At 46.0% G+C, this 27,576-nt stretch overlaps 1 protein-coding gene across 1 annotated transcript; it reads left to right on the top strand.

The window, feature by feature from the left end:
* Positions 1-1,687: 1,687 nt before the first annotated feature.
* Positions 1,688-13,945, top strand: LOC120946245 (neurofilament heavy polypeptide-like). Its single transcript, XM_040361074.1, has 9 exons — positions 1,688-1,903; positions 3,696-3,774; positions 5,847-8,083; positions 8,674-8,777; positions 9,995-10,048; positions 11,028-11,099; positions 11,254-11,334; positions 12,689-12,775; positions 13,864-13,945. Exons 1-9 carry the CDS (start codon positions 1,688-1,690, stop codon positions 13,943-13,945), a joined length of 3,012 nt encoding a protein of 1,003 aa, XP_040217008.1.
* The last annotated feature ends 13,631 nt before the right edge of the window (positions 13,946-27,576 follow it).

The following is a 27,576-nucleotide window of genomic DNA, read 5'->3' as shown; positions in this document are numbered from 1 at the left end:
AAATAATAACTAACTAATACCGCATTACCACAAAAATAATTGGTCTTTTTTCATTTATTTATCCTTTTTTTTTTTTTAAAACAGCAGTGATGAAATACTAAAATTCAAAAATCAAAAATAATAACTAACTAACAATAACTTCTAAATTATAGGTCTTGGATTTTTTTTATTTGTAACACAAAAAAAATAAAAAGGTATTTTTTCATTTATTGATAAAAAAAAGTGATTAAATACTTAAATTCAAAAATCCAAAATAATAACTAACTAATACCACATTACCACAAAAATACCACAAAAAAACTATATAAAAAATCCATATTTTTTCATTTATTTATCTTTTTTTTTTTTTTTTTTAAAAACAGCAGTGCTGAAATACTAAAATTAAAACAATCCAAAATAATAAAATAAGTGATTAAATACTAAAATTCAAAAATCCAAAATAATAACTAACTAATAATAACTATTAAATTACAGGTCTTGGAATTTTTTTTATTTGTAACACCAAAAAATCTGTATTTTTTCATTTATTTATAAAAAAAAAAAAACAGCAGTGATTAAATACTTAAATTTAAACATCCAAAATAATTAACTAACTAATAATAACTATTAAATTATAAGTCTTGGAATTTTTATTTTATTTGTAACAAAAAAAATCTGTATTTTTTCATTTATTTATCAAAACAAAAAAAAAAAAACAGCGGTGATTAAATACTTAAATTCAAAAATCCAAAATAATAACTAACTAATAATAACTATTAAATTATAAGTCTTGGAATTTTTATTTTATTTGTAACACAAAAAAAAAGTAAAATAAAAAAGGTATTCAGCGGTGATTAAATACTTAAATTAAAAATTCCAAAATAATAACTAAATAATACCGCGTTACCACAAAAATACCACAAAAAAAAAAACGATAAAAAAATTCTGTCTTTTTTCACTATTTTTAATCATTTATTTCCTTGTTAAGAAATTTTAAATAAAACAGCGCCGACAAAACAAAGCTCTATTTGTGTGAAAAAAATGTCTGAAATTTCATATGGATACAGTGTAACATGCGCAATTGTCTTTCAAAGTGCCACAGCGCTGAAAGCTGAAAAAAAAAAAGAAAATATCCTGGACAGGAAGGAGGGAAAAGTGTCCGGTATGGCAGTTATTCATAGCCCCTCCCCTCCTCCTCACTGTGACGTTACGTAACTCCAATGTTGTGAAGAACTCCTTGGCGCCATGGCAACAAAATGTCAGTTAAGTAAACAAAGCTTCTAACAGCTGCTAGGGGGGAGGAGGGGGGAGATTGGTTTAACCCTTTGTTTGCAGAGGTGCTCGGCAAACAAAGGGTTAAACCAATCCCCCCCCCGCTCCTCCCTAGCAGCTGTTAGAAGCTTTGTTTACTTAACTGACATTCTGTTGCCATGGCGCCAACATTGGAGTTATGTGACGTCACAATGAGGAGGAGGGGCTATATAAGGAGGTGGGGCCGGGCAGACAAGCCTTACTGTCAGAATTGATCGAAGCTTCGAAGCGATAACACGTCTTTAGAGAAGTGCTCGTTTTATCAGCGATTGTTGACAATTCTACGTTTTATAAGCGGATAAATCTTTTCAGATTAACTGCATTTAGGAAGAAAAACAAATTCTATTTCTTATTAACTTAAAAAAAAAAAATGACGACTCCAATCACTATTCAGGATATGGAGAGATTGCACGGACTCCTCCCAGAATTCCCAGGCGCCTCCACTCTAGTGAGCGGGCTGATCGAATTACTGAGCTTCCTGCGCGATCGCGCCGCGTCAGAGAAGGAGAAAGATGAACGGATGAGGGGATTGGAGGAGAGGACGGGATCCATGGAAAGGGAGATCCTATCCCAGAATCAGGAAAATCAGATCGCAGCACAAGAGCTGCAACAGGTAAGAAAACATTGGAATGTCTCATTATTATATTCCCATGAAATCAGAAGATCTTACAGGAGGCTCAGGTCACAGCCGGGATACAACATCCGGTTATTTCCAGAAAGTGACAGTTATTTCCAGAAAGTGACAGTTATTTCTAGAAAGTGACAGTTATTTCTAGAAAGTGACAGTTATTTCCGGAAAGTGACAGTTATTTCTGTGGCAGTTATTTTTCAGCTGAGAATAAAGACATTTAAATATGACAGTTAGAGTGGCTGAAAAATACAGATCCCTGTTATTGGGGTTCAATGTTTGTGAATGGAACCGGGATCATGTAGGGGGAGGGGAGGGGGGGTGTCATGTTATATAATAGGCAACCCCCCCCCCTCCTCTGTAATAATTGTAATCATTTAGTAGACATGTGCAATTCGTTTTTTTAAATTTGACAAAATTCATTAATCAGAATATTTCTTCGAATTAACGAATTAGTTGAATTTCCCACAAAAGGAGAAAAGCTGCAGAGTATGTAAGCCCCCCCCCCCCCGTACAGTCTTCCTGATAAGGGGGGGGGGCATTGAAGTCATCAGGGGGAGTTTTTGCATTAAAGTCAATGGGAACATGATTTTTACATTGAAGTCCATATGATGCATTTTTGCATTGAAGTCAATGGGGACGTGATTTTTGCATTGATGTCAATATGATGCGTTTATGCATTAAATTCAATGGAACCGATTTTGCATTGAAGTCAATGTACATGATTTTGCATTGAAGCCAATGTACATGATTTTGCATTGAAGTCAATGGACCCGATTTTGCATTGAAGCCAATGTACATGATTTTGCATTGAAGTCAATGGACCCGATTTTGCATTGAAGCCAATGTACATGATTTTGCATTGATGTCTATGGAACGCAATTTCCTATTGAAGTCAATACTATTGTGATTTTGCATTAAAGTCAATAGGGCGCATTTTTGCATTGAAGTCAAGGGACCCGATTTTGCATTGAAGTCAAGGGACCCGATTTTGCATTGAAGTCAATGGACCCGATTTTGCATTGAAGTCAATGGACCCGATTTTGCATTGAAGTCAATGGACCCGATTTTGCATTGAAGTCAATGGACCCGATTTTGCATTGAACTCAATGTACATGATTTTGCATTGAAGCCAATGGACCCGATTTTGCATTGAAGCCAATGTACATGATTTTGCATTGAAGCCAATGTACATGATTTTGCATTGAAGTCAATGGACCCGATTTTGCATTGAAGCCAATGTACATGATTTTGCATTGAAGCCAATGTACATGATTTTGCATTGAAGTCAATGGACCCGATTTTGCATTGAAGCCAATGTACATGATTTTGCATTGAAGTCAATGGAACCGATTTTGCATTGAAGCCAATGTACATGATTTTGCATTGAAGTCAATGGACCCGATTTTGCATTGAAGTTTATTTTTGGTATAAGTTGGCCTTTTTACATTTCGTCACTTGCGGATTCGGTCCCCGGAGGGATGATGGGTGAACCGATGTTCCCTGATCTCCCTCTGTTCCACCCACCAACACCCGCCATGACCATTCCTAGCGCCCGGGGGGGGGGGGGGCAGAGCCCGGCATACATGGCGGGGGGGGGGGGGGAGAGCCCGGCATACATGGCGGGTGGGGGGGGGTCAGGTAGGAGGGTGTCAGTGTCTTACATAACAGGCAGGGAAAGGGTTAATCACACTTTGGCCTCCATAACCTGCATTACATATTACAGACTTTATTGGAAACGCTGAAATGTAATCGATTTTTCTTCTTCTCCTTCCAGGCAAAAATGAAGATTGAAGAGCTACAGAGGGATCGGCACGAGGACACCGAACGACTCCAGGCAGACGGAGGATCCTCAGGTATGAGTTCTAATAATAATCTCCAATATCAAACACTGAGCATGGAACTCCTTCAGAAGGTTCCAGAAACACCAAATAATGACCTAAGCCGGCCGTCTATGGAGGGAATCTCCGCTGCTCCTGCAGGGCCCCTCCCCCGATCTTCCATCCATGTATGGGCTCCCTGGTTGTACACAAGCCCATCCATCAAACGACTTGTGTACAACCAGCCTGTCGGGTTTTTCCAGAATGATTAGTGCTGCCCGTGGCTATAGCCGGCAACACCAATCATTGTGTTCTGCCCACAGGCTATTCGTTTCTAGCCGCCCCCTCGCGATCGCTCCCCGGAGCTGAAGAACGGGGAGAGCCGTATGTAAACATGGCTTCCCCGTGCTTCACTGTGGCGGCTGCATCGATCGTGTGATCCCTTTTATAGGGAGACTCGATCGATGACGTCAGTCCTACAGCCACACCCCCCTACAGTTGTAAACACACACTAGGTGAACCCTAACTCCTACAGCGCCACCTGTGGTTAACTCCCAAACTGCAACTGTCATTTTCACAATAAACAATGCAATTTAAATGCATTTTTTGCTGTGAAAATGACAATGGGGTGGATTCAGGTACGACTTGCGCCCTCTTACGGAAGCGCAGCGTACCGTTTTAACGCTGCGCCTCCGTAAATTACCTGCGCTACGCTTCATTCATGAAGCAGTAGCTACGTAATTTGCGTGGGCGCTCCTTAAAACTGCCTGGCGTAAGGGCGCGTAATTTAAATGATCCCGTAGAGGGCGTGGATCATTTAAATTAGGCGCGTTCCCGCGCCGAACGTAGTGTGCATGCTCCGTCGGGAAACTTTCCCGACGTGCATTGCGGCAAATAACGTCGCAAGGACGTCATTTCAGCGACGCGGGAACGACGGGTATACTTAGCATTGGCTGCCCCTGCTAATAGCAGGAGCAGTCTTACGTGGAACCCGACAAACGTAAAACAAGGTAAACTGCGTACGTAGGGCGCGAGTACGGTTGTGAATCGGCGTTAGTATGAAATTTGCATACTCTACGCTGACCACTACGGGAACGCCACCTAGCGGCCATCGTAAGAATGCAGCCTACGATACGACGGCATAAGAGCCTTATGCCAGTCATATCTTAAGCTGCAGTCGGCGTAACGACCTTTCTGAATCAGGAGCAGTCGATACGCCGGCGCAACTAAGCAATTGCGCTGCGTAACTATGGTTACGCAGACGCAATTGCGTACTGAATCCACCCAATGGTCCCAAAAATGTGTCAAAATTGTCTGAAGTGTCCGCCATAATGTCGCAGTCGCGAAAAAAATCGCTGATTTTTTTTTATATATATATTTTTGGGTGATATTTATTATAGCAAAAAGTAAAAAATATTGCATTTTTTTTAAAAATTGTCGCTCTATTTTTGTTTATATCGCAAAAAATAAAAACCGCAGAGGTGATCAAATACCACCAAAAGAAAGCTCTATTTGTGGGGAAAAAAGGGCGCCAATTTTGTTTGGGAACCACGTCGCATGACCGCGCAATTGTCAGTTAAAGCAAAGCAGTGCCGAATCGCAAAAACTTGGCCTGGGCATTTAGCTGCCTAAAGGTCCGGGGCTTAAGTGGTTAATGTGGCTGGCATTTTTGCATTGAGGTCAATAGTACACGTTTTTACATTGAAGTCAATGGGATGCGAATTTGCATTAAAGTCAATAGCTTGCGATTTTACATTGAAGTCAATGGAATGTGATTTTTGCATTGAAGTCAAAGGGGAGCGTTTTTGCATTGAAGTCAATAGTATACACTTTCACATTGAAATCAATGGCACATGATTTTGCATTGAAGTCAATAGGGGGAGTTTTTTTTCATTGAAGTCAATGGGACGCGATTTTGCATTGAAGCCAATAGGATGCAATTTTGCATTGGAGTCAATAGGAGGCAGCATGCTGTAATTGGTACCGGTTTTTTTTTCTATTGGCAAAACACTGATAACCCTTTTTTCAGCCGATGAGTTTCAGCAGCTGATATATTGGTGCTTCCCTAATATACAATACACAATCATTTACTTTATTTATTGATGTAGAACAATATCAATTAATAACAATATTTTTTGTTTCTAATACAAACCAAGACTTGGCCAAGGCAAATGCCGAACCTCAAGATGAGTCTGCAGAGATGGCCATGGTAATCGCCGAACCTCAAGAAGAGTCTGCAGCGATGGCCATGGCAATCACCGAACCTCAAGAAGAGTCTGCAGAGATGGCCATGGTAATCGCCGAACCTCAAGAAGAGTCTGCAGAGATGGCCATGGTAATCACCGAACCTCAAGAAGAGTCTGCAAAGATGGCCATGGTAATCACCGAACCTCAAGAAGAGTCTGCAGCGATGGCCATGGTAATCACCGAACCTCAAGAAGAGTCTGCAAAGATGGCCATGGTAATCACCGAACCTCAAGAAGAGTCTGCAAAGATGGCCATGGTAATCACCGAACCTCAAGAAGAGTCTGCAGCGATGGCCATGGTAATCGCCGAACCTCAAGAAGAGTCTGCAGAGATGGCCATAGTAATCGCCGAACCTCAAGAAGAGTCTGCAGCGATGGCCATGGTAATCACCGAACCTCAAGAAGAGTCTGCAAAGATGGCCATGGTAATCACTGAACCTCAAGAAGAGTCTGCAGCGATGGCCATGGTAATCACCGAACCTCAAGAAGAGTCTGCAGCGATGGCCATGGTAATCACCGAACCTCAAGAAGAGTCTGCAGTGATGGCCATGGTAATCGCTGAACCTCAAGAAGAGTCTGCAGCGATGGCCATGGTAATCGCCGAACCTCAAGAAGAGTCTGCAGCGATGGCCATGGTAATGGCCGAACCTCAAGAAGAGTCTGCAGAGATGGCCATGGTAATCACCGAACCTCAAGAAGAGTCTGCAGCGATGGCCATGGTAATCACTGAACCTCAAGAAGAGTCTGCAGAGATGGCCACGGTAATCACCGAACCTCAAGAAGAGTCTGCAGCGATGGCCACGGTAATCACCGAACCTCAAGAAGAGTCTGCAGCGATGGCCATGGTAATCGCCGAACCTCAAGAAGAGTCTGCAGCGATGGCCATGGTAATCGCCGAACCTCAAGAAGAATCTGCAGCGATGGCCATGGTAATCACCGAACCTCAAGAAGAGTCTGCAGCGATGGCCATGGTAATCGCCGAACCTCAAGAAGAGTCTGCAGCGATGGCCATGGTAATCGCCGAACCTCAAGACGAGTCTGCAGCGATGGCCATGGTAATCGCCGAACCTCAAGAAGAGTCTGCAGCGATGGCCATGGTAATCACCGAACCTCAAGAAGAGTCTACAGTGATGGCCATGGTAATCGCCGAACCTCAAGAAGAGTCTGCAGCGATGGCCATGGTAATTGCCGAACCTCAAGAAGAGTCTGCAGCGATGGCCATGGTAATCACCGAACCTCAAGAAGAGTCTACAGCGATGGCCATGGTAATCGCCGAACCTCAAGAAGAGTCTGCAGAGATGGCCATGGTAATCGCCGAACCTCAAGAAGAGTCTGCAGCAATGGCGATGGTAATCACTGAACCTCAAGATGAGTCTGCAGCGATGGCCATGGTAATCGCCGAACCTCAAGAAGAGTCTACAGGGGTGGCCATGGTAACTGCCGAACCTCAAGAAGAGTCTGCAGAGATGGCCATGGTAACTGCCGAACCTCAAGAAGAGTCTGCAGCAATGGCCATGGTAATCACCGAACCTCAAGATGAGTCTGCAGCGATGGCCATGGTAATCGCCGAACCTCAAGAAGAGTCTGCAGAGATGGCCATGGTAATCGCCGAACCTCAAGAAGAGTCTGCAGAGATGGCCATGGTAATCGCCGAACCTCAAGAAGAGTCTACAGCGATGGCCATGGTAATCGCTGAACCTCAAGAAGAGTCTGCAGAGATGGCCATGGTAATCACCGAACCTCAAGAAGAGTCTGCAGCGATGGCCATGGTAATTGCCGAACCTCTAGAAGAGTCTGCAGCGATGGCCATGGTAATTGCCGAACCTCAAGAAGAGTCTGCAGAGATGGCCATGGTAATCGCCGAACCTCAAGAAGAGTCTGCAGAGATGGCCATGGTAATCACCGAACCTCAAGATGAGTCTGCAGCGATGGCCATGGTAATCACCGAACCTCAAGAAGAGTCTGCAGAGATGGCCATGGTAATCACCGAACCTCAAGAAGAGTCTGCAGAGATGGCCATGGTAATCACCGAACCTCAAGAAGATGCTGGAGCCGAAATTCTGAACGGCAGAATGGACCTGTACTGGATAAAAGAGGAGGTAAGTGTCTCTTTTCACATCCCCCCACCATAAACTCTACTGGCCAATCCCAATACAATGGCATAATGTGCTAGTATGCATCACATTCTAGCACATTATAACATATTCACCTTGGAAAAAAGCCCTCCAGCGCTGTAAAGTCACCGCTAAGAGGACTGACATGTTCTCCCTGTCTGTCTTCCGGGTTGGCGAGTTTCGGCTATGCGATTGGCCGGAGCCGCAGCGATGTCACTCCTGCGCATTCGCACAGGAGCCGCCGTTTTTGGCACGGGTACTGAAAGTCCAGGAATGTAAGCTAGACCTTCAGAGCGCATGCGCCGATGATCTCATTGGCTGCATGCACTTTGAATATCTCCTAAACTGCCCAAGTTTAGGAGATAGATTCACGGTACCTACAGGTGAGACTTATTGTAGGCTTACCTGTAGGTACAAGTGATAGTACAGAGTTCACTTCAAATATGGAAAGTGGAATTTTTATACTAAATGTTGACTTTTCTTCAAAGAGTCAAGCTTTGCCCCGCCCCCACCATGAAGACCACTCGTATGCCTGTGTATTTGTTGTAACTTTTCTCACTTTATTTACTCTACAGATCTACAAGATGAAGGCTCGACAGATGAGCAACCAACTGATCAAGCAAATGACCAGCACACAGCTCTTCCGGCCGGGACAATGTGACGATGCGCCCGCCATAGAGTAAGTAATAACTAGATGGCTTTTTTCTCACGTCTGGTTTGGTATAAACTAAACTCAGGGGAAGCATATGTATACATCAGGGGCATAGATAAGGGAGGGGGTAAGGGGGGTTCAACCACCCAAGAGAATCCTGTCAAAATGCCCAGCCATAGGGCCATTATTAAGGCAGCAAGATTACCCCTATGGTGCCCATGCCCCATCAGTTGAATAAGGGGACCCCTCAGGAGGCATAAAACTTACTAGGATTGGGCACCTACCCCCACATCTCCTGATGCTTACAATACCTGCACACAGGTCTCAATACCGGCAACTGGCAGTGCAGAGCCGAGGGAACTCCTAGACTCCTCCTCGGCTCGGGCATAGCTGAGGGGAGACCTGGGAGGTACGGGTTTTCCTGCCTCTGTGTAGCTGTATTCACTTATTGTTGTGTAACATGTCATGAAAAGATCGTTTATACATAGACCGGTGCGTGTACACCTCCACAGTTATCATCCAGAGCACCCCAAAAACACAGAACCCCAAAATATGAATACCGGCATTTACCATTGTATACTGTCTCGTGATTGGCCAGTGAGAACACCATCAGATTGATGGGTCAATCGTGAAGCCAAGTGCCGGCTTTTTTTTAGTGAAGACTTGTATTTGTATGTTATTATGTCCTCAATTCTAGGGCCCCCCCCCCCGGGGGGACTCTGGAAAGTCGCTTATGATATGTGCCGCTGATCTGCTGAGCTGGTTCCGGCTATCGTGAAAGTTCCTGCGCAGGCGCAATCTGATCTGCCGAGATGGTTCCTGCTAACGGGAAAGTTCCTTCAAGGACTGGGCAGGCGCAAACTTGCCGACAGAAATCTCCAAACCTCGGCCGGCATCCAGGGCGACGTGGATTTCGTGGAAAGTGGCCAGTCGGCCTCACGTCCGTGCTTCGCTCGGACGGCTCGCTCCGCTAGCTCGGCCTCCTGGCTCTTTTTTTAACATCCTCCAATCCACGGGGATGTTAAAGAATGAGCCTGGATGCCGGGCGAAGTTCGGAGATTTCCGTCGGCAAGTTTGCGCCTGCGCAGTCCTTGAAGGAACTTCTCCGTTAGGGGAACCTTAAGGACAAGTCACCGGCACCAACATTCTGAAAACACATTACACCGGAAAAAATGAGTAAAAAGACTTATTAGTATTATGATAGCGGAGCAATGAAATAACCTCTAATTGTTTTTATCTTCTAGGCCTGAAGAACCCGCTGACCTCCAAGTACTGGGAAGAAAAATCAAGTGCTATGAGTGAGTATATTATTCTTCTATAAAGATGCTTAATACGGTACTCTTCACGTACCTGGACACGGCAGTACCGGGAGCATAAGTATATTACTATTATATCACTATATTTATTATTGTGTTTTACTTCTGTACTTACCTTATTTTTATTCATTAGCAGAGAGACGAGGAGCAAACCAAGACCTCCTGCTGTACCGAAAACAAAAACAAAGCTGCTCTTCCCACTTCGAAAGGTCGTAAAGTAAGTATCAGGAAACAAAATTTGATTCTTTGGGGACTTCAGATCTTCTGCACTGCCATCTTGCATTTGGAAGCTGGTTGTTCACTCACAGCCGGTGCCCTTACCGAGCATGTGCAATATCATGGCCTGCAGAGAGACTGGTCCTGTAGCCCCCTGGGATGTGTGATGTGTATCCCCCCTGGGCACTCTGGAAAGTCACTTATGCCGCGTACACACGGTCGGAATTTCCCCGACAAGAAAAGTTCGATGTGAGCTTTTGGTGGGAAATACCAACCGTGTGTAGGCCCCATCGGACTTTTTCTGTCAGAATTTCCGACAGCAAAAATTTTAAGAGCTCGTTCTCAATTTTTCCGACAAGAAAAGTTCTTGCCGGAAATTCCGATCGTCTGTATGGAATTCCGACGCACAAAAAAAAACACGACACGTATGCTCGGAATCAAGTCGACACATGTTCACATTGAACTTAATTTTTCTTGGCTCGTCATAGTGTTGTACGCCACCGCGTTCTTGGCGGTCGGAATTTTGTGAGACCGTGTGTATGCAACACAAGTTTGAGCCAAAATTCCGTCTGAAAAAAATCCACGGTTTTCTTGTGGGAATTTCCGATCGTGTGAATGCGGCATTAGGATGTGTGCCGGCGCCAACATTCTGAAAACACATTACATCGGAACAAACGAGTAAAAAATGTATTAGTATTATGATAGCAGAGCAATGAAATAACCTCCAATTGTTTTTGTCTTCTAGGCCTTCAGAACGCGATGACATCACACGGCTTCCCGCTGCCAGCCAATCACTGCGAGGACACAAGTGCTATGAGTGAGTATATTATTCTTCTATAAAGATGCTTAATACGGTACTCTTCACGTACCTGGACACGGCAGTACCGGGAGCATAAGTATATTACTATTATATCACTATATTTATTATTGTGTTTTACTTCTGTACTTACCTTATTTTTTTTCATTAACAGAGAGACGAGGAGCACACCAAGACCTCCTGCTGTACTGAAAAAGGAAACAAAGCAGTCCTTCCCACTTCGAAAGGTCGTAAAGTAAGTATCAGGAAACAAAATTTGGGTACTTCAGATCTTCTGCACTGCCATCTTGCATTTGGAAGCTGGTTGTTCACTCACAGCCGGTGCCCCTACTGAGCATGCGCAATATCATGGCCTGCAGAGAGACTGGTCCTGTAGCCCCCTGGGATGTGTGATGTGTATCCCCCCTGGGCACCCTGGAAAGTCACTTATGCCGCGTACACACGGTCGGAATTTCCCCGACAAGAAAAGTTCGATGTGAGCTTTTGGTGGGAAATACCAACCGTGTGTAGGCCCCATCGGACTTTTTCTGTCAGAATTTCCGACAGCAAAAATTTTAAGACCTCGTTCTCAATTTTTCCGACAAGAAAAGTTCTTGCCGGAAATTACGATCGTCTGTATGGAATTCCGCCGAAAAAAAAAAAAAAAACAAGTATGCTCGGAATCAAGTCGACGCATGCTCGCATTGAACTTCATTTTTCTCGGCTCGTCATAGTGTTGTACGTCACCGCGTTTTTGGCGGTCGGAATTTTGTGAGACCGCGTGTATGCAACACAAGTTTGAGCCAAAATTCCGTCTGAAAAAAATCCACGGTTTTCTTGTGGGAATTTCCGATCGTGTGAACGCGGCATTAGGATATGTGCCGGTGATCTGCCGTGCTGGTTCCAGGTATCACGGAAGTTCCAGCGCATGCGCGAACTGAGGCGCAGAGATGGTTCCAGCCATCGGGAAAGTTCCGTCAAGCACTGCGCAGGTGCAAACTTGCTGACGGAAATCCCCGAACGGTGGCCGGCATCCAGGGCGACGTGGACTTAGAGGAAAGTGGCCAGTCGGCCTCTCGTCCTCGCTGCGCTCGGACGGCTCGCTTCGCTCGCTCGGCCTCCTGGCTCTTTTTTTAACATCCTCCAATCCACGGGGATGTTAAAGAATGAGCCTGGATGCCGGGCGAGGTTCGGGGATTTCCGTCGGGAAGTTTGCGCCTGCGCAGTGAGTGGAGGAACTTCCCCCATAGGGGAACATTGAGGACAAGTCACCGGCGCCAACATTCTGAAAACACATTACACCGGAACAAATGAGTAAAAAATGTATTAGTGTTATCATAGCAGAGCAATGAAATAACCTCTAATTGTTTTTGTCTTCTAGGCCTTCAGCACGCGATGACGTCACATGGCTTCCCGCTGCCAGCCAATCACTGGGAAGACACAGCACGTGCTTTGTGTGAGTATATTATTCTTCTATAAAGATGCTTAATACGGTACTCTTCACGTACCTGGACACGGCAGTACCGGGAGCATAAGTATATTACTATTATATCACTATATTTATTATTGTGTTTTACTTCTGTACTTACCTTATTTTTTTTCATTAACAGAGACATTAACAAGTGGAGCACACCAAAACATCCAGCTGTACCCAAAAAGGATACAAAGAAGCCCTTCCAACTTCGAAATGTCGCAAAGTAAGTATCAAGAAACAAAATTTGATTCTTTGGGGACTTCTGGGGACAGATTCAGAGAGAATGGCGTAAGTTTAGGCGGGCGTAGCGCATCTCATATACCATATGCCGTAACTTAGAGAGGCGAGTACCGTATTCACAAAGAACTTGCACCCTAAGTTGCGGGGGCGTAGCTTAAATGGGCCGGCGTAAGCCCGCGTAATTCAAAGTAGGCTGGTAGGGGGCGTGTTGTATGGAAATGAATCGTGACCCCGCGTAAATGACGCGCCTTATGAACGGCTCAGTATCACGTCGAATTTTTTCCCTAAATTACCCCTCGTGACCCCACGTAAATGACGCGCCTTACGAACATGCTCAGTATCACGTCGAATTTTTTCCCTAAATTACGCCGGCTCAATGCTTAGTCGACGTGAACGTAACCTGCGCCCATCCCCATTCACGTACGACTTACGCGACGTCCATACCTTAACATGACTTACCCCTGCTTTATGAGGGGTAAAGTTACGCCGGTCTTACGCCTTACGTAAACAGCGTATTTTAATACGCCGGGCGCAAGCACGTTCGTGAATGGGCGTATCTAGCTCATTTGCATATTCAACGCGGAAATATACGGAAGTGCCACTAGCGGCCAGCGTAAATTAGCACCCCAAGATATGACGGCGTAGGAGACTTATGCCGCTTGTATCTTGGCAACAGTGAGGCGTATCTGATTCTATGAATCAGTCGCAAAGATACGACGGCGCACATTCGGACTTACGATGGCGTACGTGGAGATACGCCGTCGTAAGTCCTTTGTGAATCTGGGCCCAGATCTTCTGCACTGCCATGTTGCATTTGGAAGCTGGTTGTTCACTCACAGCCGGTGCCCCTACTGAGCATGCGCAATATCATGGCCTGCAGAGCGACTGATCCTGTAGCCCCCTGGGATGTGTGATGTGTTCCCCCCCCTGGGCACCCTGGAAAGTCACTTATAATATGTGTCGGCACCAACATTCTGGAAACACATTACACCGGAACAAATGAGTAAAAAAATGTATTAGTGTTATCATAGCAGAGCAATGAAATAACCTCCAATTGTTTTTGTCTTCTAGGCCTGCAGAAGGCGATGAAATCCGATGGGCTCACGCTGGCCACCAATCACTGGCGGAAAGTTACAACAAGAAGTTTGAGTGAGTATATTATTCTTCTATAAAGATGCTTAATACGGTACTCTTCACGTACCTGGACACGGCAGTACCGGGAGCATAAGTATATTACTATTATATCACTATATTTATTATTGTGTTTTACTTCTGTACTTACCTTATTGTTTTCATTAACAGAAAGCCGCAGATATCAAAACCTCCTGCTGTACCAAGAAATGCATCAAATACGCCACTCCTACGTCAACTTTTAGCAAAGTAAGTATCAGGAAACCAAATTTGATTCTTTGGGGACTTCGGATCTTCCGCACTGCCATCTTGCATTTGGAAGCTGGTTGTTCACTTACAGCCGGTGCCCCTACTGAGCATGCCCAATATCATGGCTTGCAGGGAGACTGGTCCCGTAGCCCCCTGGGATGTGTGATGTGTAGCCGGTGCCCCCTACTGAGCATGTCCAATATCATGGCTTGCAGGGAGACTGGTCCCGTAGCCCCCTGGGATGTGTGATGTGTAGCCGGTGCCCCTACTGAGCACGCCCAATATCATGGCTTGCAGGAAGACTGGTCCCGTAGCCCCCTGGGATGTGTGATGTGTAGCCGGTGCCCCTACTAAGCACGCCCAATATCATGGCTTGCAGGGAGACTGGTCCCGTAGCCCCCTGGGATGTGTGATGTGTAGCCGGTGCCCCTACTAAGCACGCCCAATATCATGGCTTGCAGGGAGACGGGTCCTGTAGCCCCCTGGGATGTGTGATGTGTAGCCGGTGCCCCCTACTGAACACGCCCAATATCATGGCTTGCAGAGAGACTGGTCCCGTAGCCCCCTGGGATGTGTGATGTGTAGCCGGTGCCCCCTACTGAGCATGCCCAATATCATGGCTTGCAGGGAGACTGGCCCTGTAGCCCCCTGGGATGTGTGATGTGTATCCCAGGAGTCTACATGTGATCTGGGCGGGCCGAGGGTTCCTCATTGTCACCTAGGTGTGCAATGAGGAAGTGGGAGAGAGTACCTTTTTTGTGTAAAAGGTTGGGGGGGGGGGCAATAATGCTTAAGCTGGGTAAACACTTTTAGCTGGATTCAGAGAGATGGGCGCATCTTTAGTTAGGCGTAGCGCATCTCATATGCGCTACGCCGACGTAACATTGAGAGGCAAAGTACTGTATTCACAAAGCACTTGCTCCCATATGTACGCCGGCGTAACGTAAATGGGCCGGCGTAAGCCCGCCTAATTCAAAATAGCAAGGCAGTGGGCGTGTTGTATTCAAATGAATCGTGACCCCATGTGAATGCATGGCCGAACGAACGGCGCATGCGCGCGCATGCTCAGAATCACGTCGCAAATACTCCCTACGATACGACGGCTCAATGCATATGACGTGAACCTAACTTACGCCCAGCCCCATTCATGTACGACTTACGTAAACGCCGTAAAATCCGACGGCACTTCCGACGTCCATACCCTAAACGACTTAGACCAGCTTTTTGGTGGTTTAACTTTACGCCGGAAAAACGCCTTGCGTAAACGACGTAGATTACAGCGGCGGGCGCAAGTACGTTCGTGTATCGGCGTATATAGCTCATTTACATATTCGACGCATAAATCAACCGAAGCGCCCCTTGCGGCCAGCGTAAATATACACCCAAGATACGACGGCGTAGGAGACTTACGTCGGTCGTATCTTGGCCAAATTTTCTCATCTCATTTTAAGAATGAGCGCATAGATACGACGGCGCACATTCGGACTTACGACGGCGTATCTACTGATACGTCGGCGTAAGTCTCTCTGAATCTGGCTATCTGAGATTTTTTTGCTATTCAACTACTGGGTTGAATAGAAGAAAACTCAGATTCCTGCATTGACTCAAGCAATGTGAATGAAGGGATCTACCCTGCTGAACTATTGTATTCTGACAGTGGGGATTCCCCCTCCATCCAGTCGAACGATCGGCTTCTGTTGAGCAGAGAGGGGTACACACAGACTGAAATTTCTATATGTGTATTCCCGGCTTTAGTGTCCTTTTCGGGTGAAGGTCTGCTCTTTAAATAAACTAAGAAAATAAAGCACCTGTGCCAACCAGAGTGACCCGTGTGATCGGCAGTCTTGCCTATTCCCTTGGGGTCATGGGTTTTAGCCTCACAAAACCAGTCAATGGACAGAGGCAGGGAATTGGTGCCCATCACATAGGCATTAGGTGTGAAGTTTTATAAAAATGTCAGCTATGATAAAGTACCATAGTAAAGTCTAAACTCATATCTTCTTTTTGTAACAGAAACAGCCAGGTGGAGGACATCCAAACTCAGCAGAAGAAGAGTTTCATTCAAAATACCATGAAGAAAAAGCTTCATACGAAGAAGAAGACGACGACACCGGTCACCCCAAAGAAAAAGGGGGCTAGAGGGTTAGGGATGGGTTAGGGGCTTAGGGTTCAGGGGGTTAGAGATGAGGGGTTACAGGGTTAGGGATGGGTTTAGGGTGTGGGTTTAGGGTGTGGTTAGGGATGGGTTTAGGGGTTAGGGTTCAAGGGATTAGAGATGAGGGGTTACAGGTTTAGGGATGGGTTTAGGGTGTGGTTAGGGATGGGTTTAGGGTGTGGTTAGGGATGGGTTTAGGGGTTAGGGTTCAAGGGATTAGAGATGAGGGGTTACAGGGTTAGGGATGGGTTTAGGGTGTGGTTAGGGATGGGTTTAGGGTTAGGGTTTAGGGGTTAGGGTTCAAGGGATTAGAGATGAGGGGTTACAGGTTTAGGGATGGGGTTCAAGGGATTAGAGATGAGGGGTTACAGGGTTAGGGATGGGTTTAGGGTGTGGTTAGGGATGGGTTTAGGGTTAGGGTTCAGGGGATTATGGTTCAAGGGGTTAGAGATGAGGCGTTACAGGGTTAGGGATGGGTTTAGGGTGTGGTTAGGGATGGGTTTAGGGTTCAGGGGGTTAGGGTTCAAGGGGTTAGAGATGAGGCGTTACAGGGTTAGGGATGGGTATAGGGTGTGGTTAGGGATGGGTTTAGGGTTCAGGGGGTTAGGGTTCAACAGGTTAGAGATGAGGCGTTACAGGGTTAGGGATGGGTATAGGGTGTGGTTAGGGATGGGTTTAGGGTTATGGTTCCGGGGGTTAGGGTTCAAGGGGTTAGAGATGAGGCGTTACAGGGTTAGGGATGGGTTTAGGGTGTGGTTAGGGATGGGTTTAGGGTTCAGGGGGTTAGGGTTCAAGGGGTTAGAGATGAGGCGTTACAGGGTTTGGGATGGGTATAGGGTGTGGTTAGGGATGGGTTTAGGGTTATGGTTCCGGGGGTTAGGGTTCAAGGGGTTAGAGATGAGTAGTTACAGGGTTAGGGAGGGGTTTAGGGTTCGGGTTCAGGGTTAGAGATGGGGTTATGGAGTTAGATTTGAGGTTAGAGTGGTTGCAGCCTGTCACCTTGGGGGGGTGCGGGTTGCAGCTTGTCACCTTGGGGGGGGGAAGGATGCAGCCTATCACCTGGGGGGGTGTGGTGGTTGCAGCCTTTCACCTTGGGGTGACTTTGGGGATTAGGGGGTTCAGGAAAGGGGTTAGAATGTTAGGGTTAGAGGTTGTGGTTAGGATTTGGGTAGGGGCCAAGGTTAGGGGTCAGGGGTAGAGTAGGGATTTGGCTTATGGGTTAAGGTTTGTTGGAGGGTAAAGGGTAGGTATAGGGGTTTAGGAATGAGTTAGGTGTACATCTAGGGTTAGGAATTAGGGTCAAGGGTTAGGATTATTAGGTTTGGGTTAGGGATCGGCGTATTAAGTTACCTCTAATCGCTGTCCAGGGGTGATTGTAGTGAGCAGAGCAGTAAACGAATGTCCAACCAGCGAACAGGGCCCTTCTGAATGCTTTATTTCTCGGCCCAACACGACCAACATCAACACGAGGCAGACAGAAAAGGTTGATGAGCAAGAGAACTTTGCGGTATCAGGCTTGGATAAGAGAAAAGCAATCCTGCTCTCAGTAGTAGTAGATACAGTTCGTCGCCACTCCAGCCAGAGTGGGCGAAGTGCCCCCGGACAGACTCCCTCCACGAGCCTGGCAGCCGAAGCGTCACTCCAAAGTCGCTGGGAAGAACAAGCACCCGGAACCAGGAACCCGCGAAGAACCAAGAACAACGGCTTCCGCCACAGAAATACTCCTTCCCAGCATGCCCCGCAAGGAAAAGCTCCTCTAATTGGCTGCTGGGAAGAAGCAGCTCCGCCTGGACCTCTCTGGTGCCACCTGCCGCCCAGGGATGGCACCGCATCCCTAGAACGCAGTCTGACCCACAGAACAATCCAGATTTGGCGACAGCCAAATTTAACATAATTCGGAATGAGAGCAAATGATCTCTCTCATTCCCCACTAACTTTAGCGTAGCGACTTTACTGAAAGTAAGGGGGGCGCTACACTTGTTAGTCAGAAGAAGAACATTTGAACTGTAGAGAACATGTCTTGGAAGGAAACATTCTTATTGGGAGGACATGGTCTGATAAGGATCGTAAACTGCTCTAAGATCTAGAGCAGGGATAAGCAATTAGCGGACCTCCAGATGTTGCCAAACTACAAGTCCCATGAGGCATAGCGAGACTCTGACAGCATCAAGCATGACTCCCAGAGGCAGAGGCATGATGGGACTTGTAGTTTGGCAACAGCTGGAGGTCCGCTAATTGCTTATCCCTGATCTAGAGCATAGTGGGCCCCATATTGACCACCATTAGGTCTCATGCTGGGTATCGGCCTTCCAAGGGGTCAGGAAGGAATTTTTCCCTGTGGGAGCAAATTAGACAATTGCTTTCATAGGGTTTTTCGTCTTCCTCTGGATCAGCACCTTATACGCTGATTCAGGGAGTATCCGATCGCCTTGAAAGGTCAGAAATTTTATTTTTCCCTTTATAAGTTTTTTTTGTTTTTTTTTAGCCTTCACCTAAATTTAGGGTGATGGTTATGCAACTACATCATTTTATGTAATTGTAATTACTATCATTCAATAAAGCTTTTTAAACTTAAAAGCGGAGTTCCACCCAAAAGTGGAACTTCCACTTTAAGCACTCCCCGCCCCCTTACATGCCACATTTGTTATGTATTTTTTTTGTTCATAGTTAAAATAAAAAGCGCCTATATGCCGAAGCATGGGGAAGGGGTGATTTGACCCTAACATTAGGGGCAGATCCCATGCTTCGGCATATATTTTTTAGGCACAGATTGCGTTAAACATTTTTTTATTTTTACTATGTTTTATTATATTTGATTTGCCACTTTCACACTGGGATAAAAACAGGACTAACATTTATTTACTGACACACACTGGACAACATACAATGACTGGCACACACTGACCTACACTAACAGAGGACGTCCAGATGTACATAAACTGACCGCTCCATGCTTTAGATAGATGTACACACACACACAACCACATTAGAGAAAGGATGACTAGCATCCAATAGGGTAGCTTAGTGTAGTTAGTGTAGGTCCTGCCCTAGAAGAGTCTACCTTGGCGTGGTGGGCAGGCTTGGAATCTCTTGGTCAAAAGTGAGTCAGCAAACGGGCGAGAGGATCACTAGATCTTCACTTCTGGCCAATTGATTTTACCAAAGGACTCTTGGTTTTATAGTTGGAAAAGGAAAAAAATGTGTATAGGTCCATAATTATACTTCCATAAACACACATTAAAAATTTGGTATATTTACATTTGAAATGCTTCTTCTTTTATTGAATCCTTTAATGTCCGGGGGTTATTACCACTTGGAGGCACAGGCAACATTTGCCAGGCTGGAAGGGGCTCTATCAGTGGCGGCTGGTGCTCCAAATTTTTGGGGGGCGCAAACAAATAAACAAAAAAAAATCATCAATTGCAGCCTCACTGTGCCCATTAAACACAGCTACTGTGCCCATCAATTGCCGCCACTGTGCCCATCGTTGTGTCGCCACTGTGCCCATCAATTGTCACCACTGTGCCATCAAACGCAGTCACTGTGCCCATCGTTGTGTCGCCACTGTGCCCATCAATTGTCACCACTGTGCCATCAAACGCAGCCACTGTGCCCATCAAACGCAGTCACTGTGCCCATTAATTGACGCCACTGTGCCAGCAATTGTCGCCACTGTGCCATTAAAAGCAGCCACTGTGCCTATGCCATCAATTGTCGCCACTGTGCCATCAAACGCAGCCACTGTGCCATGCCATCAAACGCAGCCACTGTGCCATCAATTGTCGCCACTGTGCCCATCAATTGTCGCCATTGTGCCCATCAGTTGTCGCCACTGTGCCCATCAGTTGTCGCCACTGTGCCCATCAGTTGTCGCCACTGTGCCCATCAATTGCCACCAGTTTGCCCCCTCAATAACCTCCATATTGCTCCCCCCCCCAGTCACACGGCACTTACCTTTCTCGGGTCAGTCAACCTCCCTCCACGCTCCCTCGATGTCTTCTCCCGAGTCCCGCCCTCGATGTCGCTTCAGCCAATCAGATTACCGGTAACCAGACCCGGTGAACCTGATTGGCTGAGACGTGTCAGTGTTAACCAGGGATGTAAAAATGATATTCCATGAAGGTAGCTGATAATAAACATTAAAGTGGAAGTATACTCTGTACTACCACTTTAACCTACAGGTAAGCCTATAATAAGTCTTACCTGTAGGTATAAAGAATATGTCCTAAACCTGTAAGGTTTAGGAGATATTCCCCCCGCAATGCGCCGCTGATTGCAGCGGCGCATCTGTGTGTTTACAGTCTGAGAGATGGAGGGTTCCCGCCAAAGTCATTTAACAATGTAGGGAACAGGTTAAGAGAGAGGTTTCTGGATTTTTATTTTATTTTAAATAAAGAACTGTGAAGCAAAATAAGGTTCACTGCCCATCAATGCAGCCTCACCAGGGCCGCCATCAGGAATTATGGGGCCCCTTACACAGCTTCAGCTTCAGGCATGGGCCCTCCTGGAGCAGAGAACCGGGGGGGGGGGGCTTCCTGCGCCTGAGATTGAGGAGCGGGGGGGCTGCCGCGAATCGAATTCAGAAACGGGGGGGCTCTTTACAAAAAAAGAAGAAATAAAGAAAAATATATATAATAAAAGGGGGGTAGCCATCCGGGGCCCTGGGGACCTCTGGGCCCTTTAATAAAAAATAAATATATAAACAAAAATAAAAAAATAAACATTTATAAAAAAAAAGGGGGTTTGCCACATGGGGCCCTGGGGACCTCTGAGCCCTTTAATAATAATAATAATAATAATAAAAAAATAATATATATATATATATATATACAAGTTTTTTTTTATAAACAAAAAGGGTTGTCATCCAGGGCCCTGGGGACCTCCGGACCCCTAAAAAAAAATGGCCCTTTAATAAAAAATAAAATATATTAAAAACATTTTTTTTTTAATAAAAAAAAAATAAAAAAAGGTGGGTTGCCATCCGGGGCCCTGGGGTCCTCCGGACCTCTAAAAAAAATTGTCCCTTTAATAAAAAATAAAATAAAAATATATTAAAAAAATATATATATTTTTTTTAATAAAAAAAAAATAAAAAAAAGGGGGGTTGCCATCTGGGGCCCTGGGGTCCTCCGGACTTCTAAAAAAAAAAAAAAAAAAAATTGGCCCTTTAATAAAAAAATAAAATAAAAATATATTAAAAATATATTTTTTTTATAAAAAAAAAAAAGGGGGGGTTGCCATCTGGGGCCCTGTGGGCCTCCGGGCCCCTGGGAACCTCCGGACCCCTGGGGACCCAGACGGCAAAGGGGGTTGCCATCCGGGCCCCTGGGGACCCCCCTGATGGCGGCCCTGAACAGAGACGCCGTGGCAGCTGCCATATTTCCAAAGGCAGGTTCCCTTTATGCCAGAGCCATTCTTCACACCGATTGCCTAATACTTTACGACCAACAAGCAGGCCGTTACTTTGTCAGAGTGCCTTTGCAGCATGAATATCTTCTAATGCAGGTAGGAAATACATCAAAATGACATCCAGCGTTTGATTTATAAAAAATATAACACCTCCCGGAGTTTTAGTTCTTTATTTCTTTTGACCGGCACTAAGAAGGTCCTCATAAAAGGACTCATTCATTATGTGTGTGACAGGTGGGAATGTTCACATAAATACAGCGACACCTCTCATAGCGCCGCAGAGTAATTGCTGTTTGGTGGAAGGAACTCTGCTACCTGCGATTCTATTGTCACTTACTCATCTCGCTCTGTAGTAGATAATCTGTAAGAGGTGATGAATGAAACGCTTCCCAGGTATGGCACATGGCAGGGAAATTTCCTCGGTGTTGGATCGGGTCCGATAGTGCAGATCACAGCCGAGTGGGATTTGCTGCAGGAGAATGCAAGATGGAAGAAGACATGTTCTGAAGGCTGAGACCTGATCTGACCCATTGTCTGCTGCCTGCCCTCAGGAATAACGTTACACATATCATACTGTATACCATCAAGTCTTGAGCCACTAGCCAGGCCTCAAGGGTTACTCGCCACCAGTTTCCCCGCCCAACCCCTACCATGCCCTGCCCCTAATTCTGCCGCTAATCACGCCCCCATAAACTATCTCCTGAAATGACACTTAAATGTTTTATGCAGAATTAAGTTACAAAAATAAATATTAACAACTTTATCAGTTCCCCTCAGTACAGCCTCACCTGTGCCCATCATTGCAGCCTCACCTGTGCCCACCATTACAGCCTCACCTGTGCCCACCATTACAGCCTCACCGTGCTCACCATTACAGCCTCACTGTGCCCACCATTGCAGCCTCACTGTGCCCCCACTGCGAAGAGAGAACTCCCAGAGAACCACCCATTTAAACAGGAAGTGGTGCTGGAGGTGGTGAGGGAGTGTGGAGATTGCACCTGTGAAGACAAGCTGGGAGTCTGATAGCTGCTGTTCAGAATACAGTGAGGACTTTTTGGAACACAGGGGGCGAAGACCCGTCTACCAACGAACTGTATGTGTTTTGTTTTGACTTATTTTTGGTGCTGAAGATAAGCAGACTTTATTTGATGCTTAAACTAAGCGGACTTTTCATTTATAGTTTTCCTTGTGTGCTGAGAAAAGCCTTATTTTTTGTTGACCTATGAATAAAAGCCTTTTTATGTTCAGCTCGAACGGTTTGTGCCTCCCCCTCTCCCAGGCTCCTCGCCGGACCTCATTTTCCACTCGCAAAATGTGTTTATCAGCGCAGCCCCCCTCGGATCGCCACACTGGACCACCAGGGAAGCCCATACTGGACCACCAGGGAAGGGCAAAAAAGGGGCAAAAAAAGGCAATAAAAAAAAAAGGCAGTAAAAAAAAAAAAGATGCCAATCAGTGCCCACAAATGGGCACTGACTGGCAACATGGATACATCAGTGCCACCCCACAGTGTCCATCAGTGCCACCCCACAGTTTCCATCAGTGCCACCCCACAGTTTCCATCAGTGCCACCCCACAGTGCCCATCCAAGCCCAGTGCCCACCTATCAGTGCCTATCTGTGCCACCCATAAGTACCCATCAGTGCCACCCATAAGTGCCGCCCATGAGTGCCCATCTGTGCCGCATATGAGTGCCCAGTGCCGCCCACGAGTGCCCAGTGCCGCCCATGAGTGCCCATCAGTGCCGCCCATGAGTGCCCATCAGTGTCGCCCATGAGTGCCCATCAGTGCCGCCTATGAGTGCCCATCAGTGCCGCCTATGAGTGACCATCAGTGCTGCATACCAGCGCCGCCAATCAGTGCCCATCAGTGCCACCTTATCGGTGCCCATCAGTACTACCTCATCGATGTCCATCAGTGCCATCTCATCGGTGCCCATCAGTGCCGCCATATCAGTGCCCATAATTGAAAGAGAAAACGTACTTATTTACAAAAAAATTCAAATAAAAAAATAAAAACATATTTTTTTTCAAAATTTTCAGTCTTTTTTTAGTTGTTGCAAAAAAAAAAATCGCAGAGGTGATCAAATACCACCAAAAGAAAGCTCTATTTGTGGTGAAAAAAGAATGCCAATTTTGTTTGGATACAGTGTAGCATGACCGCGCAATTGTCATTCAAAATGTTATCACTTTTATTCCTATTACAAGGAATGTAAACATCCCTTGTAACAGGAATATGACATGACAGGACCTCTTTACAGTGAGATAAGACCCCACATATCACCACTAGGCTGGGAAGCCAAAAAAAGAAAAAAGATCACCGCTTCACAGCTGAAGCGGCGCAGTTTTTTTGAATGCAGAGGCTCAGCGTGACATCATAGCATCGTGCCCGGCCTCCGCCGATCATAGAGACTCCGGCGACCATTTGGTCCACTGGAAATCTCTGTGATAATCATCCGGGGCCAGGCGGATCCGTTCTCTGACTCACCGATCGCAGCGGTGAGTCGGGAGAAGCACCGGAGGGCGGCAGGAGGGGGGACGTCCCCTTCCGCTGCCCGTAAGAACAATCAAGTGGTGGAACAGCCGCTATGATTATTCTTATGGTGCAGGGAATCGACAGTTGAAACTGGCAATATCTGCCTTTAGCTGCACCCATCATTCAGATGTACCACCACAAAGCCCAGGACCAGGGCCGCCATCAGGGGGGTACAGGCAGTACACCTGTAAGGGGGCCGGAGTTCCCCAGGGGCCCGGTTGGCAACACTTTTTTTTTGTAAGGGGCCCAGGGGTCCCCAGGATGGAAACCCCCCTTGTTTTAATTTTTTTTAATAAAGTAAATTTTATATATATATTTTTATTTTTGTTAAAGGGCCCAGAGGTCCCCAGGGCCCCGGATGGCAACCCCCCTTTTTTTGAATATTTATTTTTCTTTTATTATTTTCTTTTTAAAATGCCCCGTCGTATCTTTGTTTTGTATCCACAAAACAAGATACGACTGAATCTGGGCTTGATTCGACTGACATACGTCTTAGTACGGCGTCCGATCGTAGGTGCATATTTACGCTGGCCGCTAGGTGGCGTTTCCGTCGAATTCCGCGTTGAGTATGCAAATTAGCTAGATACGGCGATCCACGAATGTACCCCGGCGCATTTTTTTACGTCGTTTCCATAAGGCTTTTTCCGGCGTATAGTTACCCCTGCTATATGAGGCGTACTCAATGTTAAGTATGGCCGTCATTCCCGTGTCGAATTTTGAATTTTTTTACGTCGTATGCGTAAGTCGTTCGCGAATAGGGCTTTGCGTAGAATGACGTTCACGTTGTAACGTCACGGCTTGTTGCGGGTTCATTTCGAGCATGCGCACTGGGATACCCCCACGGATGGCGCATTTACGTCGGGTCAAGACGTATTTACATAAAACACGCCCCCATCACATCCATTTGAATTGCGCGCCCTTACGCCGCCAAAGTTACACTACGCCGCCGTAACTTACGACGCAAATTCTTTCAGGATCAGGAATTTACGCTGTAAGTTACGGCGGCGTAGTGTAACAGAGATACGCTACGCCGGACGCAACGATGCACTCGGGTACGTGGATCTGGCCCTTTGTTTGTTTTTATTAAAGGGCCCAGAGGTCCCCAGGGCCCTGGATGGCTACCCCCTTTTTTTTATATATATTTTTCTAATTTCTTTTTTTTATATATATATTTTTTTTATTTCTTCTTTTTTTATATATTTTTTTTATTTCTTTTTTTTATATATATATATATATATTTTTTGTAAGTGACCCAGAGGTCCCCAGGGCAACCCTCCTCCCCAATTCGTGACACTTCTCAATTCACGGCCCACCCATCGCTTCTCAATTTGAGGCGGCAGCACCCCTTCCCCCCCCTCATATGACGTACCCTGGGTGCCAAGTGGTTAAGAATGAATGGTGTCACATTGCACCAATGCAATTAATGGCCCGGATTCAGGTAGGGGCGCGCATTGTTACGGCGGCGTATAGTATTTACGCTACGCCGCCGTAAGTCAGAGAGGCAAGTGCTGTATTCACAAAGCACTTGCCTCCTAAGTTACGGCGGCGTAGCGTAAATGGGGCCGGCGTAAGCACGCGTAATTCAAATGAGGATGAGGGGGCGTGTTTTATGTTAATTTATGGTGACCCGACGTGATTGACATTTTTCCCGAACGGCGCATTCGCGCCGTCCGTGGAATTTCCCAGTGTGCATTGCTCCAAAGTACGCCGCAAGGACGTCATTGGTTTCGACGTGAACGTAAATTACGTCCAGCCCCATTCACGGACGAGTTACGCAAGCGACGTAAAATTTTCAAATTTCGACGCGGGAACGACGGCCATACTTAACATTGGCTACGCCACCTAGGGGGCATGTTTATCTTTACGCGGCGTATCTCTTACGGAAACGGCGTATCTTTACTGCGACGGGCAAGCGTACGTTCGTGAATCGGCGTATCTAGTAATTTACATATTCTTCGCCGAAATCAACGGAAGCGACACCTAGCGGCCAGCGGAAAAATTGCACCCTAAGATACAACGTCGTATCTTAGCTAGGTTTAAGTGTATCTCAGTTTGAGCATACACTTAAACTTACGACGGGCTTAGATTCCGAGTTACGGCGTAACTCTTTGTGAATCCGGACCACAGTGTGTTGCAGTAACACGCGTGGTAACATGAGCATTACCGCAGCAAACATACTCCAGGTGAGTTCCCCCTCCATGCGCAGGAAGTTGGCTGAGAAAACCTATTAGTGGTGTTTGAGTTGGATAGAAATAGATCCAATTAAACAGTTTAGAGCAAGCTCGTTATAACAGGTTTGATGTGTCCGTCAGCTGAATCCCTCCACGCCGAAAATATGCGCGGGTTCAGAGCCGGAACGGATTGCTACACTCCTGGAATCGATGAAGGTTTCCAGCGGCAGTCGATTCCTAAAGGTAAATGCCATTTTAAGTTTCTTTGTGAACAATTTCATAGCAGCCTTGTTTACTAATAGCGTTAGAGCCCGGCGATCAGTGGGGATTCCGCTAATCAATTCTTCCAGGGAAATTGACGTCTCTGAGCACTTACGTCCTGAATTTTTATTGAAAGGAATTCAATTAGTTCTGGCGATGCAAAATTAGATGTATGACCACCCATTTGACATGGCTGAATTATGCTGGAAGCTTACCGCCACCGCCGAGCAGGATTTCTGGAGTACGTGGCACATAATAAGAATGCCTTTCCTACCTGTATAATTTGTTTTTATGAAGTGTTTCTACGACATTTTGCAAAAATAAAATAAAAAAATGCTGTTAACCACTTCAGCCCCGGAGGATTTGGCTGCCAGATGACCAAGCCACTTTTTGCGATTCGGCACTGCGCCGCTTTAACTGACAATTGCGCGGTCGTGCGACGTGGCTCCCAAACAAAATTTACGTAATTTTTTTTCCACAAATAGAGCTTTCTTTTGGTGGCGTTTGATCACCTCTGTGTTTTTTATAAAACAAAAATAGAGCGACAATTTTGAAAAAAAAAAAAGCTGAGGGCCAGATTCTCGTACATCCGCGTATCTTTGCGCGGGCGTAACGTATCCGATTTACGTTACGCCTCCGCAACTTAGACGGGCAAGTGCTGTATTCTCAAAGCACTTGGTCCGTAAGTTGCGGCGGCGTAGCATAAATCGGCCGGCGTAAGCCCGCCTAATTCAAATGGAACAGGTGGGCGTGTGTTATGTAAAACAACCATGACCCGATGGCATGTGCTGTCCGTGGAAATCTCCCAGTGTGCATTGCTCCTAATACGCCGCAAGGACGTATTGGTTTTAACGTGAACGTAAATTACGTCCA

This window comes from Rana temporaria, chromosome 7 (genome assembly GCF_905171775.1).
Source record: "Rana temporaria chromosome 7, aRanTem1.1, whole genome shotgun sequence".
Lineage (NCBI taxonomy): Eukaryota > Metazoa > Chordata > Amphibia > Anura > Ranidae > Rana > Rana temporaria.
The sequence above is the reverse complement of the archived record's forward strand: the minus strand, read 5'-3'. Positions and strand labels throughout refer to the sequence as shown.

Excerpts from the sequence above, each read along its gene's own strand:
- LOC120946245 (XM_040361074.1), top strand. The coding sequence starts at position 1,688 with ATGGAGAGATTGCACGGACTCCTCCCAGAATTCCCAGGCGCCTCCACT. Across the intron at positions 8,778-9,994 it reads GACGATGCGCCCGCCATAGA|GCCTGAAGAACCCGCTGACC; the intron begins GTAAGTAATAAC and ends TTTATCTTCTAG. Across the intron at positions 10,049-11,027 it reads AGAAAAATCAAGTGCTATGA|GCCTTCAGAACGCGATGACA; the intron begins GTGAGTATATTA and ends TTTGTCTTCTAG.